The sequence below is a fragment of the Oryctolagus cuniculus genome, chromosome 12, assembly GCF_051225735.1.
Source record: "Oryctolagus cuniculus isolate XC-2025 breed Fujian yellow rabbit chromosome 12, ASM5122573v1, whole genome shotgun sequence".
Taxonomy (NCBI): domain Eukaryota; kingdom Metazoa; phylum Chordata; class Mammalia; order Lagomorpha; family Leporidae; genus Oryctolagus; species Oryctolagus cuniculus.
This window is the reverse complement of record NC_142878.1, coordinates 30788639-30805647: the sequence shown is the minus strand read 5'-3', so window position 1 is coordinate 30805647 and position 17009 is coordinate 30788639. Positions and strand designations below refer to the sequence as shown.

At 41.4% G+C, this 17009-nt stretch overlaps 1 protein-coding gene across 1 annotated transcript in view; it reads left to right on the top strand.

The window, feature by feature from the left end:
- The first annotated feature begins 56 nt into the window (after positions 1-56).
- FANCM (FA complementation group M) overlaps positions 57-17009 on the top strand; it is a 57804-nt gene continuing 40851 nt past the window's right edge. The window contains 6 exon segments of the mRNA XM_008269550.5: positions 57-1756; positions 2314-2486; positions 5810-5887; positions 7534-7692; positions 13465-13596; positions 16806-16938. Coding sequence (XP_008267772.2) covers positions 1249-1756; positions 2314-2486; positions 5810-5887; positions 7534-7692; positions 13465-13596; positions 16806-16938 — 1183 coding nt within the window. The 5' untranslated portion in view covers positions 57-1248.

The following is a 17009-nucleotide window of genomic DNA, read 5'->3' as shown; positions in this document are numbered from 1 at the left end:
TCGAGGGGCGGGGCCGCTGCGCTCCCAGATGGGATTGGCGCTGGCCCTTGAGCGACGTCCAGGGTGCGCTGAGCGCTGCTTTGTTGAGTCCGTGCAGAAAACCTTCGGGGGTGGCTTGCTACCCTGAAACCTCAAGTCGACGTCCGCTCTTAGATCCCTTGTGAGGCTACCTCTGAGGGTAGTGAAATGTACCAGTAATTACCCACGCCTCTTTATTCCCTAGGGCCTGCTGCGCCTTTAAAGGTTTATAACCTGTTTAACGAAATAAAGCAGCAAGATTCCTGATCTTTACTTCTAGCCTAGAAATTCATGCCTAGATTGGTTAAGTCCTTGTCCGTCAAAACAACCCATATCCAACTATTTGGCTTTTGAAGCTCCCGCAAATGAAACAAACGGCCCCTCCTCAAACACGAGGAACTAAGAGCAAGTCTGAGGTGCGCTAACGCTGCTGCTGCTGCTGCTGCTGCTGCGGATTATTAGGGCTCCATGTGTTCCCATTTTGCCTCAATGCACGAGAGAACACACTTACAGACGCTATTCAGAGTCTTGCAGTTTAGAGCGGAGACGCCGACAATCGTATCCGAGCCTCCTCTGTAACAGAACTGTAATAATGGGACATCAGAACGCCTTGCCTTCTCTTCTAACATCACAGAACCAGCGCACACTCACGTCCCTTTAAACAATAAAAATTTCAAACTGTTGGTTGCCACTCAACACGGTGAAAACTACTTGGCTTTTCTTAGCCTAGATAAAGTAATGACAAAGCGTATCATTTGTTTTCACTTCATCTTCTGACTGAAAAAAAACACAAGGAATAAGGTGTGTTCGAAGTTCAATGACGTTAACTTTACAAAATAACAGGTATTCTGCTGTCCTCGGAACCTCAACGTTAGTTATTTCATCTTTATAAGTGATCGCCGGTTAGCAATGCCGCCCAGACACACCTAATCATGAAAACGGAACTCAAATTTAGAGCAATAAAAAGAAACTGTCACGGGGAACAAATTTAGAGTGACTCCTTAGCAATGCGCATGCGTCTCTGGGGCGCCGCAAGGATTTCCGGGAAGCCTGCCAATCATATTCCCACCGCGAACTCCATGGCGGCATTTTCGACTTAATAAATTGCCTGCAACCCCGCCCTCCCGTTCCAGAGTTTCGTGCGAAAAGTCTCATGGAGGAAGCAACCGTGGCAGTTCAACTGTCGCAGCTGCCGTTGTCAGAGAGAAACTTCTGGTGGTGGTCGACCTGATGAGCGGACGGCAAAGAACTCTTTTCCAGACGTGGGGCTCGAGCGTTTCCCGATCCGCTGGGGCTCCGGGCTGCAGCTCCAGAACCGAGCGGCCTCAGAGCCCCGGCAGCTCCGAGACGCCTCTGCCTGCAGCGGCAGAAGCTCAGCCTGATTCCGACGATGATGTGTTGCTGGTTGCAGCGTACGAGGCTGAGCGACAGCTGAGTCTAGAGAATGGCGGGTTTTGCTACTCGGCGGGTGCCCTGTGGATTTACCCTACCAATTGCCCCGTGCGGGACTACCAGCTGCACATTTCCCGGACTGCTCTGTTCTGCAACACGCTGGTGTGTCTGCCTACCGGGCTGGGAAAGACCTTTATTGCCGCCGTGGTCATGTACAATTTCTACCGCTGGTTCCCCTCCGGCAAGGTGGTTTTCATGGCTCCCACAAAACCGCTAGTGACACAGCAGATCGAGGCTTGCTACCAGGTGATGGGCATCCCGCAGTCACACATGGCCGAAATGACAGGTATGTTATTGAGAGCGGGGGTGATTGGAAATTAAGGGCTGAGTGCCCAGGGAGAGCAGGCATTCAGTGGAAACAGAGCTACAGGACTTCCTGACCCTTGTTCCCAAATCACAGTATCTTAAATCTCCCTTAAACGGCATTCTATCATATCAAGTTAAACAATAACGAATAGGGTTACTGTGTCCAGTTTTCAGAGAATCCCTGGAGCTTGTTCAGGGTGTTTTGAGGCAATTACTTGTGTGTATCTCATGGATCACAAACCATGATCTTTCCTGACATTTTTGCCTGGATTGATTTCCCAGTTGAAGAATTTGCTTCTCTTCAAGTATTGTAACATGTTCTAGGAATTCCCTAGAGACAAATCATCTATTTGTGGTCCTAGAAAAGAGCTTTTTTTTTTTTTTTTTTTTTCGGACCACACCAGAGATTTAAAATGTAGCATTCCAATGGATTACCAAAACTTTCTCCAAAGCCTGTATGCATTCTGAAACTAGGCCAGGCTGTCTATATTTTATGGTCTGAAGTTTACAGTGAAGAATGTCAACATTTGTTTACAGGGTCCACTCAAGTTTTCACCAGGAAAGAAGTGTGGTGCAGTAAGAGAGTCCTTTTTCTTACACCTCAAGTCATGGTAAATGACCTTTCTAGAGGAACTTGTCCTGCTGCTGAGATAAAGTGTCTAGTGATTGATGAAGCTCATAAAGCTCTTGGAAACTATGCTTATTGCCAGGTAATAATTTTGTTCAATGGTATTTTGTAGTGTAACCATATCATATTGTTAAGTATTTTAAGGAATAGTTATTAGTGGTGGAAGTTATTATTGTTATAGAAAACCCAAATCTATAATCTTGGAACAGATAGTGATAGGAAGTACTTTCCTTCACCCATGTTTTCACTTTTTTTTTTTATCATAACAAGATCATTAGTGTAATTTATGTATCATGAGTGCCTGTTCAGGACTGGGGCTGTGATTGGATTTAGATGGATGCTGTTATCTTTGGAAGATAATAATCAAAGACTGATAATTATATGCAGTGCTGTTGCTTGGGAACTGGGTAAACTGTGTTACAGGAATTAAATGATAATATGTATGGAGCATAGCTAACATATCACCTTTCATTTGAGTACTACAGGAATATAAAGCATAAAAGAGAAGCGGTGGGATGTGGTTATAGAGCTCATTCATCTCTTTGCACTGAATGAGTTTGACTCTTGTGTTAAGGGTGACTTGGCCTCTTCTATTCTACTTAAGAGTCAAGTCATGAAGGCGTTTGTGTTTTATACTTAACAGTTTGAATGCACTTTGTAGGCCATAGGGGATATTGTTGCCCAAGACTCATTAAAAATGTTTAGCTGGGTGATACTTAAGATTTAAAAGACAAAAGAGGGAAGAAGACTTTTTTTTTTTTTTTTTTAAAAGAGTACCTCATAACGAATAGGAAGATTGATTGTATAATGATTGCTAGGTTCCTGGCTTGGAAAGTTGTGAAAATATCAGAATTTGGAAACAGAATTGGGGAGTATGGAAAGATAGTGTAGTTTTAGTTGTACTTAGTTTGAAGTTTCTGAAGAATCCAGCTGAAGATGTCCATTATGCAATAAATGATGGAGATATGGATCTCCGTGTAGAGACTCTTCAACGGACATGCTGGTTTAGAAATCGTCAGTATATATGAGTAAGTGGTAGTTAAAACTATAATAACTGGTGATATTAGGAAGAACATGTAAAGTAAATAGAAACGGGAAAATTGATTTAATTTAATGCAGAAACATAAATTTCACTGCCAAATTGTGAATTTGTAAATTTGTAAAATAGTTTCCTGGCGAACTCTTTAAGTGTTGTATTATATCTCTGTGATAGAATTGTCATCTTTCTTTTTTTCAAGATTTTATTTATTTATTTGAGAGGCAGAATTACAGACATGCAGAAGCAGTGAGAGAGAGAAAGAGAAAGGTCTTCCATCTGCTGGTTCACTCCCCAGATGGCCACAAACGGCCAGAGCTGCGCTGATCTGAAGCCAGAGTCCAAGAGCTTCTTCTGAGTCCCCCATGCGGTTGTAGAGGCCCAAGGAATTGGGCCACCTTCTACTGCTTTTCCAGGCCATGGCAGAGAGCTGGATCGGAAGTGGTGCAGCCAGGACTCAAACTGGCACTCATGTGGCATGCAGGCGGCGGCTTTACCTGCTACACCACAGCGTTGGCCCTGTCATCTTTTCTTATAGTTGATTTTTTTTTTTTTTTTGACAGGCAGAGTGGACAGTGAGAGAGAGAGAGAGAGAGAAAGGTCTTCCTTTTCCATTGGTTCACCCCACAATGGTTGCTGCGGCCAGCACGCTGCGCCGTTCCAAAGCCAGGAACCAGGTGCTTCTGGTTTCCCATGCTGGTGCAGGGCCCAAGGACCTGGGCAATCCTCCACTGCCTTCCTGGGCCACAGCAGAGAGCTGGACAGGAAGAGGAGCAACCGAGATCTTCTTAATTATACTCAGGAAATGAAGATATTCCATTTATTCATATCTTGCAAGTTAACATATAATAAGATTTCCACTTAATGGGGCCAGCGCTGTGGCGCAGTGGGTTAATGCCCTGGCCTGAAGAACCGGCATCCCATATGGGTGCTGGTTCTAGTCCTGGCTGCTCCACTTCCAATCTAACTCTGCTGTGGCCTGGGAAAGCAGTGGAAGATGGCCTAAGTCCTTGGGCCCCTGCACCCGTGTGGGAGACCCGGAAGAAGCTCCTGGCTTCGGATCGGCGCAGTTCCGGCCGTTGTGGCCAATAGGGGAGTGAACCATTGGATGGAAGACCTCTCTCTTTCTGTGCCTCTACTCTCTCTGTGTAACCCTGACTTTCGAATAAATAAATAAATCTTAAAAAAAAAAAAAAAAAAGATTTCCACTTGCACATTAGCAGGGTCTAGGAAAAGCAGCGGAAAATGGCCCAAGCGCTTGGGCCGTGCCACCCATGTGGGAAACCTGAATGAAACTCCTGGGTCAGCGCTAGCCATTGCAGCCATCTGGGGAGCGAACCAGCAGATGGAAGATCTCTTTTCTGTCTTTCTTTCTCTCTCTCTAAATCTGACTTTCAAGTAAATAAATAAATCTTTAAAAAAAATTCTACTTAAGTTTAACTATAATATCATGTGTTCATATGCAATCTTTATTATGCCCTGAAAAACTCCATAATACTTTTTAGTATTAATTAAAGTTCAGAATGAGTCTCATTGAATTTGTCTGCGATTTGGTTTGAAATTAGTGATTTTTGGATAATCTGGTTTTCTTGTTTAATTCCTGTATCTAATGTGAGAACCATGGGATACTGGGAACTGTTCTGCAACTCAATTTACAGGAGAGTCTCTTTTCCTTTGTATTGAGGCCTCAACTGAAGGGAAATAGGAGCTCTGGCAAATTAAATATGAATCATACTAGAAGTGAGCGTTGGGTTCAAGTTACAGAGAACAGAAAGGTATTTTGGTGTCGCTGAGGGAATGTTTCAGGACTTAAAAGTTAATTTTAAAAAATTATCTGAATTTAATCGCATTCTGTTTTGAATAAGTTTAAGAATTAGGAGCATTCTGCGTGAAATCTAATTTTCCTTAATATCTCCTAATTTTTTTTTCATTTCAAATCTAATTGCATATTCTTATTTAATTTTTTTCCTATTTTTGTTTGTTATGGGTTATCTTAATCTGACAAGTGTTCTTATAGATACAGCTGTAAGGCTAGTCTGTGACCAAAACAATGGAGAACAGACACTGACTTCCTCCATTTGATGCTGAAGTAGCCCTTGGGCATTGTGATTTGCCTCTGAATTAGGCCCTGACATTTTAGCTTTTTGTATAAAAGAAACCCTAAAATGTTCTTGATTGTTGCTGATCCTAAAACTAAATAATTGTTCCTTTAGATAACATCACTAGTGGTGGTTCTACTCACTGGGTTATTAATATGCTAGTTAAAGAATAATATAATAATAGATCATAGGTAATAGCTGATATAACAGAAGCACCATTATACTTGCATTAAACAGATGAAACTAAATGACTTTTTTTTTTTTTTTAAGGTTGTAAGGGAACTAGTCAGACATACAAATCACTTCAGAATCTTGGCTCTTAGTGCTACACCAGGTAGTGATATAAAGGTAAGTAAGATGTCTTTACATTTATTAACTTTCAAGAAAATAAGTTTTTTATGGGGTTTTTAGTCTCGTGTTTATCTGATTTGATGTTAGAACTACAACATGGCTCGCTTTTCTTCTGTGTTTGCAAGAATTTCTTTAAATTAATAGTTTTCAAACTGTAAGAATAGGTAAGAATCACCTCAAGCTGTTGGTTAAAAGGACTAAGTTTTTTTTAAAAGTTTTTTTCTTTTTTTATATTTATTTATTTTATTCGAAAAGCAGAGTTACAGAGAGAGAAAGTGAGAGATCTTCTGTCTGCTGGTTCACTCCCCCAATGGCTGCAACGGCCAGAGCTGGGTCAGTCCAAAGCCAGGAACCAGGAGCTTCTTCTGGGTCTCCCATGTGGGTGCAGGGGCCCAAGGATTAGGGCCATCTTCTGCTACGTTCCTGGGCGCGTTAGCCATGGAGCAGCCAGGACTCAAACTGACACCCATATGGGATGCTGGCAAGCAGGTGTCAGCTTAACATGCTGCGCCACAACACTGACCCCCTCAAATTTTTTTGTACAAAAATAAACTTATCTTTAACTCCCCTTTCCATGTGCTTTTAGAAGTACCAGCATATGTTTTTGCTACAGTTTCATACCCTTTCAAGAATTCCCTTTGTAAGCTTTAGTCCCCAAAATATATTCATATTATATACGTGGATTTAAATTTAAAATAATGTACTAATGTATTAATAAGTGTTTTGGTTTAGGCCTTATAAACCCTCATAAAGTATTTCCAAGATATATTTGTGTCCTTTAATAGCAATAATACTTCTCTGTGTTTTTCCCACCCCAAAAAAATTCAGTGTAAAGAAGTTTAGGACAGGGACCAACGCTATGGTACAGCCGGTAAAGCCACCACCTACAGTGCTGGCGTCCCATATGGGTGCCATTTTGTGTCCTTCTGCTCCACTTCTGATCCAGCTCTCTGCTGTGGCCTGGGAAAGCAGTAGAAGATGGCCCAAGTCCTTGGGCCCCTGCATCCTCATGGGAGACCCGGAAGAAGCTCGTGGCTCCTGGCTTCAGATTGGTACAGCTTTTGCCGTTGCGGCCATCTGGGGAGTGAACCAGCAGATGGAAGACACCTCTCTCTCTGTCTCTGTCTCTGTCTCTGTCTCTGTCTCTCTCTCTCTCTGCTTCTCCTTCTCTCTCTGTGTAACTCTTTCAAATAAATAAGTAAATCTAAAAAAAAAAAAAAAAAGTGTTGGCCAGGGAATCAGAAATCTTGGGTTTTAGATCTGGCTGTGCAATGAATTGTGTTTCACAGTGTTTTGGGAATTTCATTTGCTAATCTCAAACTTCAGTTTTGTCTGAAGATTTCATTTGGAAAGTGCTACTATTCATTTAAAGAATATGTTGGACATTTACTCATATTCTTGTTTCTTGAATGCTTGCCTTAAAAGGCTGTGTGGGGAAAAAATGTTTCAAAAACGTTTTCTCCCTACAGTATGAATTCTAGTGTACTTTAAAGTGGCTTGTCTTTCTTTTTCTACGTTTTTGATCATTAATAATATGAATTTCTAGTGCTTCTTTCAAAATTTTGATATTTTATTTGTTAGGTACTTAATTCAAAAATACTTAACCTGTAATATATTTTATGATCTTGATTATTTTTGCATAGGCTGTACAACAGGTTATTACTAACCTGCTGATTGGGCAGATCGAGCTTCGTTCTGAAGATTCTCCAGATATTTTGCCATACTCTCATGAAAGACGAGTTGAAAAGCTTGTTGTTCCCCTTGGAGAGGAACTTGCAGCCATTCAAAAGACATATATTCAGGCAAGCCATTTTTTTCACAGTTTAAGTTTTTGGTAAATGATCTGGTAATGTAGTTATTTCAGCTAACAGATTTTGGCTATCAGAATATATAGCTATCTCATTTTGCATAATTGATATGTTGAAAATTTCTTTGACATTAAATTTTGGAAGGGGCATATTTTAATGAACAAACTATTTTTTAAAGGGTTAATACAAAGGATGGAACAATGATAGCATTCTGCAGTTTAATATTCATATAAACACAGCAGAGGGCACAAAACAGAAGTGTATAGTTAAGTGAATTCACGAAGTGAACTTACTCATGACATGTGCTTGTATTCAGCTAGAAGTTTCTTTATAATGAAATATATTTTCACTACTTTTCTGCCCTGATCCCTTACGAAGTGATTTTGTCCACCTGGTGACATCTGACAATGTCTAACCGCATGGTTGTTGTAATGAGCAGGGAAGGGGAAGCAAAGAGTGGAGTGTGGAGTTACCACTATTGTCATCTGGCACCTGTGATATAGGCCAGGAATCTGCTAAACATATTATAATGGACAAGACACCTAGTTCACAAGAAAAATTACCTGGCTCTGATGTTAATAGAGAAATTTAATTTGAGAAATTGCTTAGAGTTATCACTTTCCATGGGAGAGATTTGAGATCACCCTTTAATTTCCCATAGCTCACAATTAGTGTCAGGGTAGGAGAACAACATGTTCTCTCACATCATCATTGCCCTGGATTAAAGATGGCTGCAAATTCTTTGCCACTTTTCTCACTGAGAGATGGGATAAAATTTCCCTCCCCTGAATATGGAGTGGTGCCATGACTGACTCTAGCCAATAGAATGTGATAAGCCCCACAGTAGTATACAAAGAGAGAGAGATCTCCCATCGCTGATTCACTCTCCTAATGGCCACTGTGGCCCAAGCTGGGCTGTTCCTCTAGTTCTCCTTTGTTGTTTCAGGGGCCCAAGTACTTAGGCCATCCTCTGCTGCTTTCCCAGGCACACTAACAGAGACCTGGATCGGAAGTGGAGCACTCAGGACATGAACCATGGCCATATGGGATGCTGGCGCTACAGGAGGTGGCTTTACCTACTATGCCACAGTGCCAGCCCCATCATTCCATCATTTTTTTTTTTTTTTTTTTTTTTTTTTTTTTTTTTGACAGGCAGAGTGGACAGTGAGAGAGAGAGACAGAGAGAAAGGTCTTCCTTTGCCGTTGGTTCACCCTCCAATGGCCGCCGCAGCCGGCGTGCTGTGGCCGGCGCACCGCGCTGATCCGATGGCAGGAGCCAGGTGTTTATCCTGGTCTCCCATGGGGTGCAGGGCCCAAGCACTTGGGCCATCCTCCACTGCACTCCCTAGCCACAGCAGAGAGCTGGCCTGGAAGAGGGGCAACCGGGACTAGAACTGGGTGTACCGGTGCCGCAAGGCGGAGGATTAGCCTAGTGAGCCGTGGCCCCGGCCTTATTATTAATTCAACTCTTTTCATAGTTATAGACTAACAGGTATTCTATGAGTGACCATCCAATATTATTATTTGGTTGTTCAGATAGTTCTGTTACCAGTGAATGGCAGGGTTCTTGTCTTTGCGCAAGAAAGAATTCAGGCGTGAGAGAGTAAGTGGAAAGCAAATAGCAAGGTTTATTAGGGTAGGGGCATCCGTAAGAATGGATGGGCACCTCTCCAGACAGAACCTGAGAGAGAGTGCGCAGTTGCTCAGCCTGAGGGAGAGCGAGGTTACATGGTTGAGTGGAGAGAATACACCTGGGCAGGCCAGGCTGGTGGCTCAGCATAGAGGCAAAGGGCTGAATGCACAGTCTGGTTGAGGCTGGGGGTTTTTAAGGGGATGGTCTTGCCTCCCCACCTCTGCTCCTCTTGGAACAAAGGACTTTTTGGATGTAAATACAAAAAATTCCTCTCTGAGTTTTCCCCTGAAGTCATCAGACTGGGGGAAGCCTGGCTGGTGTTGCCCCTGGCGTTAAAGGAGCCTTAGAGGAAGGATGGTTAAAGGTAGAAGGGCAGGGCAGGATGCATATTTGAAATACAGATACTAGGCTGCACCTGGAAGATTATCAGGCAGGAGGGGCGGGGACCCCAACCTGGCAGGTTATTGGGTAGGAGGGACAGGGCAGGATGTAGATAGGTTATTGGGAAGACTTTGAGATGCATATGCTGGACATAGACGTCTTCTCTTTAGACCTTTGTCACACACACATAAGCTCATATCTGACTTCCTACCTAACAGTTCCAGCTTTGTCTTTTAGAAGCTCCTCAAGACAGCTCCTGTGCTCTACAGACATGTACTTTTGCTTGCATTTCCTAACTTGCTGATATCACAATATATTTTGCTCATCTGTGAATTTTCCTGAACTAGTCGTGGAATCTATCATTTCTCCAAAGACTCCTTATTCTTTGTATGCAAGAATGGTATTTGGTGGTGGTGGTGGTGGGGTGCCGGCACTGTGGTGCAGCGGGTTAAAGCCCTCTCCTGAAGCTCCAGCATCCCATATGGGCACCGATTCTAGTCCTGGCTGCTCCTCTTCCAATCCAGCTCTCTGCTATGGCCTGGGAAAGCAGTAGAAGATGGCCCAAGGCCTTGGGCCCCTGTACACACAGGGGAGACCCGGAAGAAGCTCCTGGCTTCAGATCTGCGCAGCTCCAGCTGTTGTGGCCATCTGGGGAATGAACCAGTGGATGGAAGACCTCTCTCTCTGTCTCTACTCTCTCTGTAACTCTGTCTTTAAAATAAATAAAAATAAATCTTTAAAAAAAAATAAGAATGGTATTTAGGGGCTGGAGTTGTGACATAGCAGGTAAAGCTGCCCTCTGCAGTGTTGGCTGCTGCTTCTGCACTTCCTTTCCAGCTCACTGCTAATGCTAATGGCCTGAGAAAGCAGTGGGAAATGGCCCAAGGGCTTGGGCCCTTATCACCCATAGGGGAAACCTGAATGAAGCTTCTGGTTTCAGCAGGGACTGAACCAGAGGATGGCAGAGCTCTCTCTGTGTCTCTCTTTCACTCTCTACCCCTCTATATCTCTTTCAAATACAAAAATAAATAATAAAAAAATATATATATATATAGAAGGAGAGAATGGTATTTAGAAGCCAGTGTTTGTATACTAGATTTGCTCATTTTTATTGTGGTGTCACTGTTTCTATGCTCTCTCAGTGACCTGTTTACATTCTTACCCACAATACCCACAGTATCAGAATAAGGAACACATAAAATAATGGTTGTTTAAATCTATGTTTAAGTAGTATTTTATATGGGAGTAGATAACCAAGACATTTGTTTATCCCTTAACCTATAATAAGTCTTTTTTAAAGAGAAGTTCACAGGGGTTGGTATGGTATCGCAGCAGTTTAAGCTCCCTCCTGAAATTCCAGCACCTCATATGGGCGCTAGTTCAAGTCCCAGCTACTCTACTTCCGATCCAGCTCTCTGATAATGTGCCTGGGAAAGCCATCCATGTGGGAGAGCCTGATGAAGCTACTGGCTCCTGGTTGGGGCCTGGCCCAGCCTTGACCATTGTAGCCATTTGGGGAGTGAACCAGTGGATGGAAGACAACTCTCTCTTTTTATCTCTCCATCTTAAGTATAAGTCTGCTGTTCAAATAGATTAAATCTATTAAAAACAAAGCTTCTAGGTTTTTTTTCTTGTTTTAAAATTATCTGTAACAAAATTCTAAATATTATTATGATATGGCAAAGTCTTCCTGATAACGATTTCTTAAATGCTTATCTAATTTGTCTTAATTAAAAATTATTCCATTAATAACTATAGAATCATAATTTATATGGTCATACATAATTAGAATTCAATTTTGTTGATATTTTTAAAGTGCTTCTTTAGACAGTGTGGTCAGCAAAGCTGAAGGGAGAAAAGATAAATGTACTAACCAGTCCTACTTTAGGAAATGAAAATTTAAATATCACATATTACTGTAGTAGGTGCATCTGAAGGTCTTTTTTTCTTTCAGCATGGCATCAAGCTCATTTCTGCTTCAGGGCCTTTTGTCTGCTGTTTCCTCTCTCTGGAGTTCATTGTTCTCAGAACCTCACATGGTAGACACCCATCATGATTCCCATGCCAATTCAGACATTACCTCCGCAAAGAGGCAGTCTTTGTTCACTTTATTTAAAAATAACCTTTTTTCTCTATTTAAAAATAACCTTTTTTCTCTCAAAGGGTTTATGGTGTGGCATATATTTGTTCCATATGGGTGTCAGTGGTCCAAGCCTTTGCGCCATTTTCCACTGCTTTTCCGAGGTGCATTGGCAGGGAGCTCGATGGGAAGTATAGCAGCCAGGACTTGAACTGGTGCCCATATGGGATGCCAGTGTCACAGGTGGTGGCTTTACCTGCTATGGCACAATGCCAGCTCCATATTTTAGATTCTTAAATACATTTATTGCCATGGAGACTATCTATCTTCTTGATTCACTTTATTTTTTGCCTCCTTCCATTGGGATCTAAACTATATGAGAGCAGTAGCTTCATTTGTCTTAGCCTTGATATTGCCAGCACTTGGAGCAATTCTATATACATTCTAGGTGCTAACTATTTGTTGAAAGAATGAGTCAATGAATGAAATTAAATTTACTTAAGGCATATCAATGTATTCAACAGTATGCAAATATTTAGTGAGGGCCTATATGCCAGATTCTGTTCTTGGTACTAAGGATGCAACAATGCACAAATCAAAGGCCTTCCTTTCATGATACTTAGATTATGATGTGTAGGTTGAGAAAGGCAGGAGTTAAGAAATAAACAGATAAAATGTATTCTTAAATTTTTTTTTTTAATTTATTTTGACAGAGTGTTAGACAGTGAGAGAGACAGAGAGAAAGGTCATCCTTCCATTGGTTCACCCCCAAAATGGCCGCTAAGGCTGGAGCTACGCCGATCCAAAGCCAGGAGCAGTTGCTTCTTCTCGGTCTCCCATGCGGGTGCAGGGGCCCAAGCACTTGGGCCATCCTCCACTGCCCTCCCGGGCCACAGCAGAGAGCTGGACTGGAAGAGGAGCAACCGGGACTAGAACCCGGCGCCCACAAGGGATGCTGGCGCCGCAGGCAGAGGATTAACCAAGAGAGGCATGGCGCCGTCCCCTTAAATGTATTCTTAAATTATAATAGGATATACAAAGAAATCATAAATGTCTGAAATGATTGATATGCCATTTACTCTGATTATATAATTATACATTGTATAGAAGTATTGAAATGTCACATAGTACCTCATAAATATGTACAATTACTATGTGTCAAAATTAAAAATATATTGGGCTGGCACTGTGGCGTAGTAGGTTAAACCTCCGCCTGTGGTATAGGCATCCCATATGGACACCAGTTTGTATGCTCTGCTATGGCCTGGGAAAGCAGTAGAAGATGGTCCAAATCGCTGGGCCCTTGCACCCTTCTGAGAGACTCGGAAGAAGCATCTGGCTTTGGATTGGCTCAGCTCTGGCCCTTTGGGGAGTGAACTAGCAGATAGAAGACCTTTCTCTGATTCTCCCTCTCTCTGTCAGTAACTCTGCCTCTCAAATAAATAAAGTTGTTTTTTAAAATTAAAAGTATATTTAAAAATTATAGTTACATATAATTTTTTATGCTGACTATACTTTGAAGATTATCTGGGGATGTCAAATGCTTAAATTTTGTTCTTTGTTATGTATATTTAAAATTCATTTTAAGATACACTGTAATAAATGTTAACTGATTTTAATATGCAAGAAAATTGTATTCTACGCTTAAACTGAATTTCTTTTAAATTTGCAGATTTTGGAAGCTTTTGCCAGTTCTTTGATTCAGAGAAATGTTTTGATGAGAAGGGATATCCCCAATCTAACAAAATACCAGATAATTCTGGCAAGAGATCAGTTTAGGAAAAATCCATCTCCAAATATTGTGGTAGGTATGTCTAAGTAAGTTTTAATGGTAGAACATATTTTTACTTAGGGACAGGATAAAAATACAAAATTTGGGCCGGGGAGGGGAGAATATATATTAGTTCATCAAGAACTCAGAAAAGATTTATATAGTCTGGTTTTTTTTTTTGTTTGTTTGTTTTTGTTTTTGTTTTTTTGTTTTTGTTTTTGTTTTTTTTACAGGCAGAGTGGACAGTGAGAGAGAGAGAGACAGAGAGAAAGGTCTTCCTTTGCCGTTGGTTCACCCTCCAATGGCCGCCACGGCTGGCGTGCTGTGGCCGGCGCACCGCGCTGATCCGAAGGCAGGAGCCAGGTACTTATCCTGGTCTCCCATGGGGTGCAGGGCCCAAGGACTTGGGCCATCCTCCACTGCACTCCCTGGCCACAGCAGAGAGCTGGCCTGGAAGAGGGACAACCGGGACAGAATCTGGCGCCCCGACCGGGACTAGAACCTGGTGTGCTGGCGCCACAAGGTGGAGGATTAGCCTATTGAGCCGCGGTGCTGGCCTATATAGTCTGTTAAAGCATTAAAAAATTATAGCAAGAATATGATTTAATGATTTGAATTGAAAATGTATCTTTTAATGTTTAATAAAGAATTGATCTTACAATTCATTTTTTAAAGTTTTTATTTATTTTTTTATTTGAGAGGTAGAGTTACAGAGAGAGGGAGAGACAGAGAGAAAGGTCTTCCATCCTCTGGTTCACTTCCCAGATGGCCACAACAGCCTGAGCTAGGTTGATCCGAAGCCAGGAGCCTCTTCAAGGTCTTTCACATGGGTGTAGGGGCCCAAGTACTTGGGCCATCTTCCACTGCTTTCCTAAGCCATAGCAGAGAGCTGGATTTGAGAGCAGCAGTCAGGACATGAACCAGTGCTCATATGGGATGCCGGTGCTGTAGGTGGAGGCTTAGCCTACAATGCCACAGTGCCGACCTTTTTATTTCATTTCTATTTTGTAAAGTTCTGGGGCCATGAGAAGGTATATTCTAATTTTATACCCAGAACATTTAGTCTTACTCTGGTGGTTTTTTTTTTTTTTTTTTTTTTTTACTGATTTATTTGAAAGTCAGAGTTACACAGAGAAGGAAGGAGAGGCAAAGAGAGAGAGAGGTCTTCCATCCGCTGGTTCACTCCCTAATTGGCCGCAATGGCCAGAGCTGCACCGACCCAAAGCCAGGAGCCAGGAGTTTTTTCTGGGTCTCCCATGCAGGTATAGGGGCCCAAGGACTTGAGCCATCTTCTAGTGCTTTCCCAGGGCATAGCAAAGAGCTGGAATGGAAGTGGAGCAGCTGGGACTCAAAACAGAGCCCCATGGGATGCTGGCACTGCAGGTGGTGGCTTTACCCCTACGCCACTGTGCTGGCCCAGTCTTACACTTAATACAAGTGGTTTGGAGGATGCATCATAGCAAACTGCTTCTTTATAATTTTCATAGGGAAACAATAAATAGGAAAATAGCCATCAAGCTGGGTCCAAAGTCAAAAGAGATGCATATAAGCATAAAAAGGCACCAAGAGGGAGTATATGTGGAAAAGAACAGAGCAAATTGAGTGAAATCTTATATTAGACAGAGAGCAAACCAATCTGGGTAAGGCAGAGGACCAAGGAAGCCAGATATGATGGTTAGTTACCTTAAATTGTGACCATATGGGAGTCACTTCAGTGTTACACTTTGAAGTGTAACATCTTGCTTGGAGTACCTGGGGAAACTACTAACAGAGGCTTTTCTGTGAAATTGTAGTCAGTGTAGTATATAAAACTTTAATAAAATATATTTTATTTATGCTAGTATTTAAAGGTTTTTCAAAACTTTAAATTATAAACCTAAACCTATTGAGCTTGATCTTGCTGGTGAGAGTTTATATTTACAAAGAAGTGGTTTTACTCTTTTGAGTAATTAAGTTGCCATTTTTGGGCTTTTTTTATCTTAGAAACATTTGAAATATCTATTCACTGATATTAAATGACACTAAAAATATTAAGTAAAAACAATAGCCTTCATTTTAAATAAAATAAATTATCAAATATATCCTCCATAATTTTATTTTACAACTGTCTCATCATACACACTCACACACATGCACATCCCTGCCATGTGTTCTCATAAAAGAAATGTAATATTCATGGTTCCATGATGGTAGTGATTAAAATACAAGGTCTCTGGGCCAAATTACCTATGCTTAAATATTGGCTCTCCTTACCACCTAATGAGCTTCCTCATGGATAGAATGGGCCCAACAATAGTACCTACCTCCTAGGTGTTGAGTAAATACATTTGTGCTTAGGACATTGTCTGGTATCCAGTGTCAGATTGGATTATTGTGTTCTTAGTGCTAAATATTGATGTCATATGGTGTGATTAAACATTTGTCCTTTTGCTAGTAACCTGAAGATAGACCCATATGTGACTTATTTTTCATTTCTACTACATCCAAAATATCTAGTTCAGTGCTTGACATAAAGTAGTAGGTGCTTATAAATAGTCTTGAAAGAATAAATGCATCTATATTCTGCTAATAACTTACCTATAAAGAGAAAATATACGTGATAAATGTTTTTCCCTTTCAGTTACTTTTTTTTTTAAATATTAATTTTCAGGGATGGCACAGTGGTGTAGTAGGCTAAGCCTCCTCCTGCAGTGCCAGTATCCCATATGGCTGCCAGTTGGAGTCCCACCTGCTCCACTTCCCATCCATCTCCTGGCTGATGGCTTGGGAAAGTGGTGGAAAATGGCCCAAGTGCTTGGGCTCCTGCACCCGCGTGGGAGACCTGGAGGAAACCCCTGGCTCCTGGCTTTGAATCGACCCAGCTTCAGAAGCTGCGGCCATTTGGGGAGTGAACCAGCAGATGGAAGACCTATCTGTCTCTCCCTCTTTCTGTCTGTAACTCTGCCTCTCAAATAAATAAATAAATAAATAAATCTTTAAAAATATATAAAAATTTACTAATGAATAAAGGCAAAATAATAAAGGATAGGTTTTATGTAGAAAATGCATGGGTTTCTTTCCATAGCAACATCTTATGAAATGGCATCCGGCAGAGCCAACTGGTTATATTCAGTGTAGAAGGAAATAATTATTAGGATCATTTGGATTATATTGTAAATGTTACGTTGACTCATGTTCTGACACCTTGGACTTGAAGCATCTTCATTTCTCTGGTTAAACTTGATGTATGCTTGTTTTTCTAGGGAATACAACAAGGCATAATTGAGGGAGAGTTTGCTATTTGTATAAGTTTATATCATGGTTATGAATTATTGCAGCAAATGGGAATGAGATCATTATATTTCTTCTTTTGTGGAATTATGGATGGAAGTAAAGGTAAATTCTAAAATTATTTAAGTCACACATTATTTTGGTTAAAGACATATTAAACAATTTGTGTTACTTAA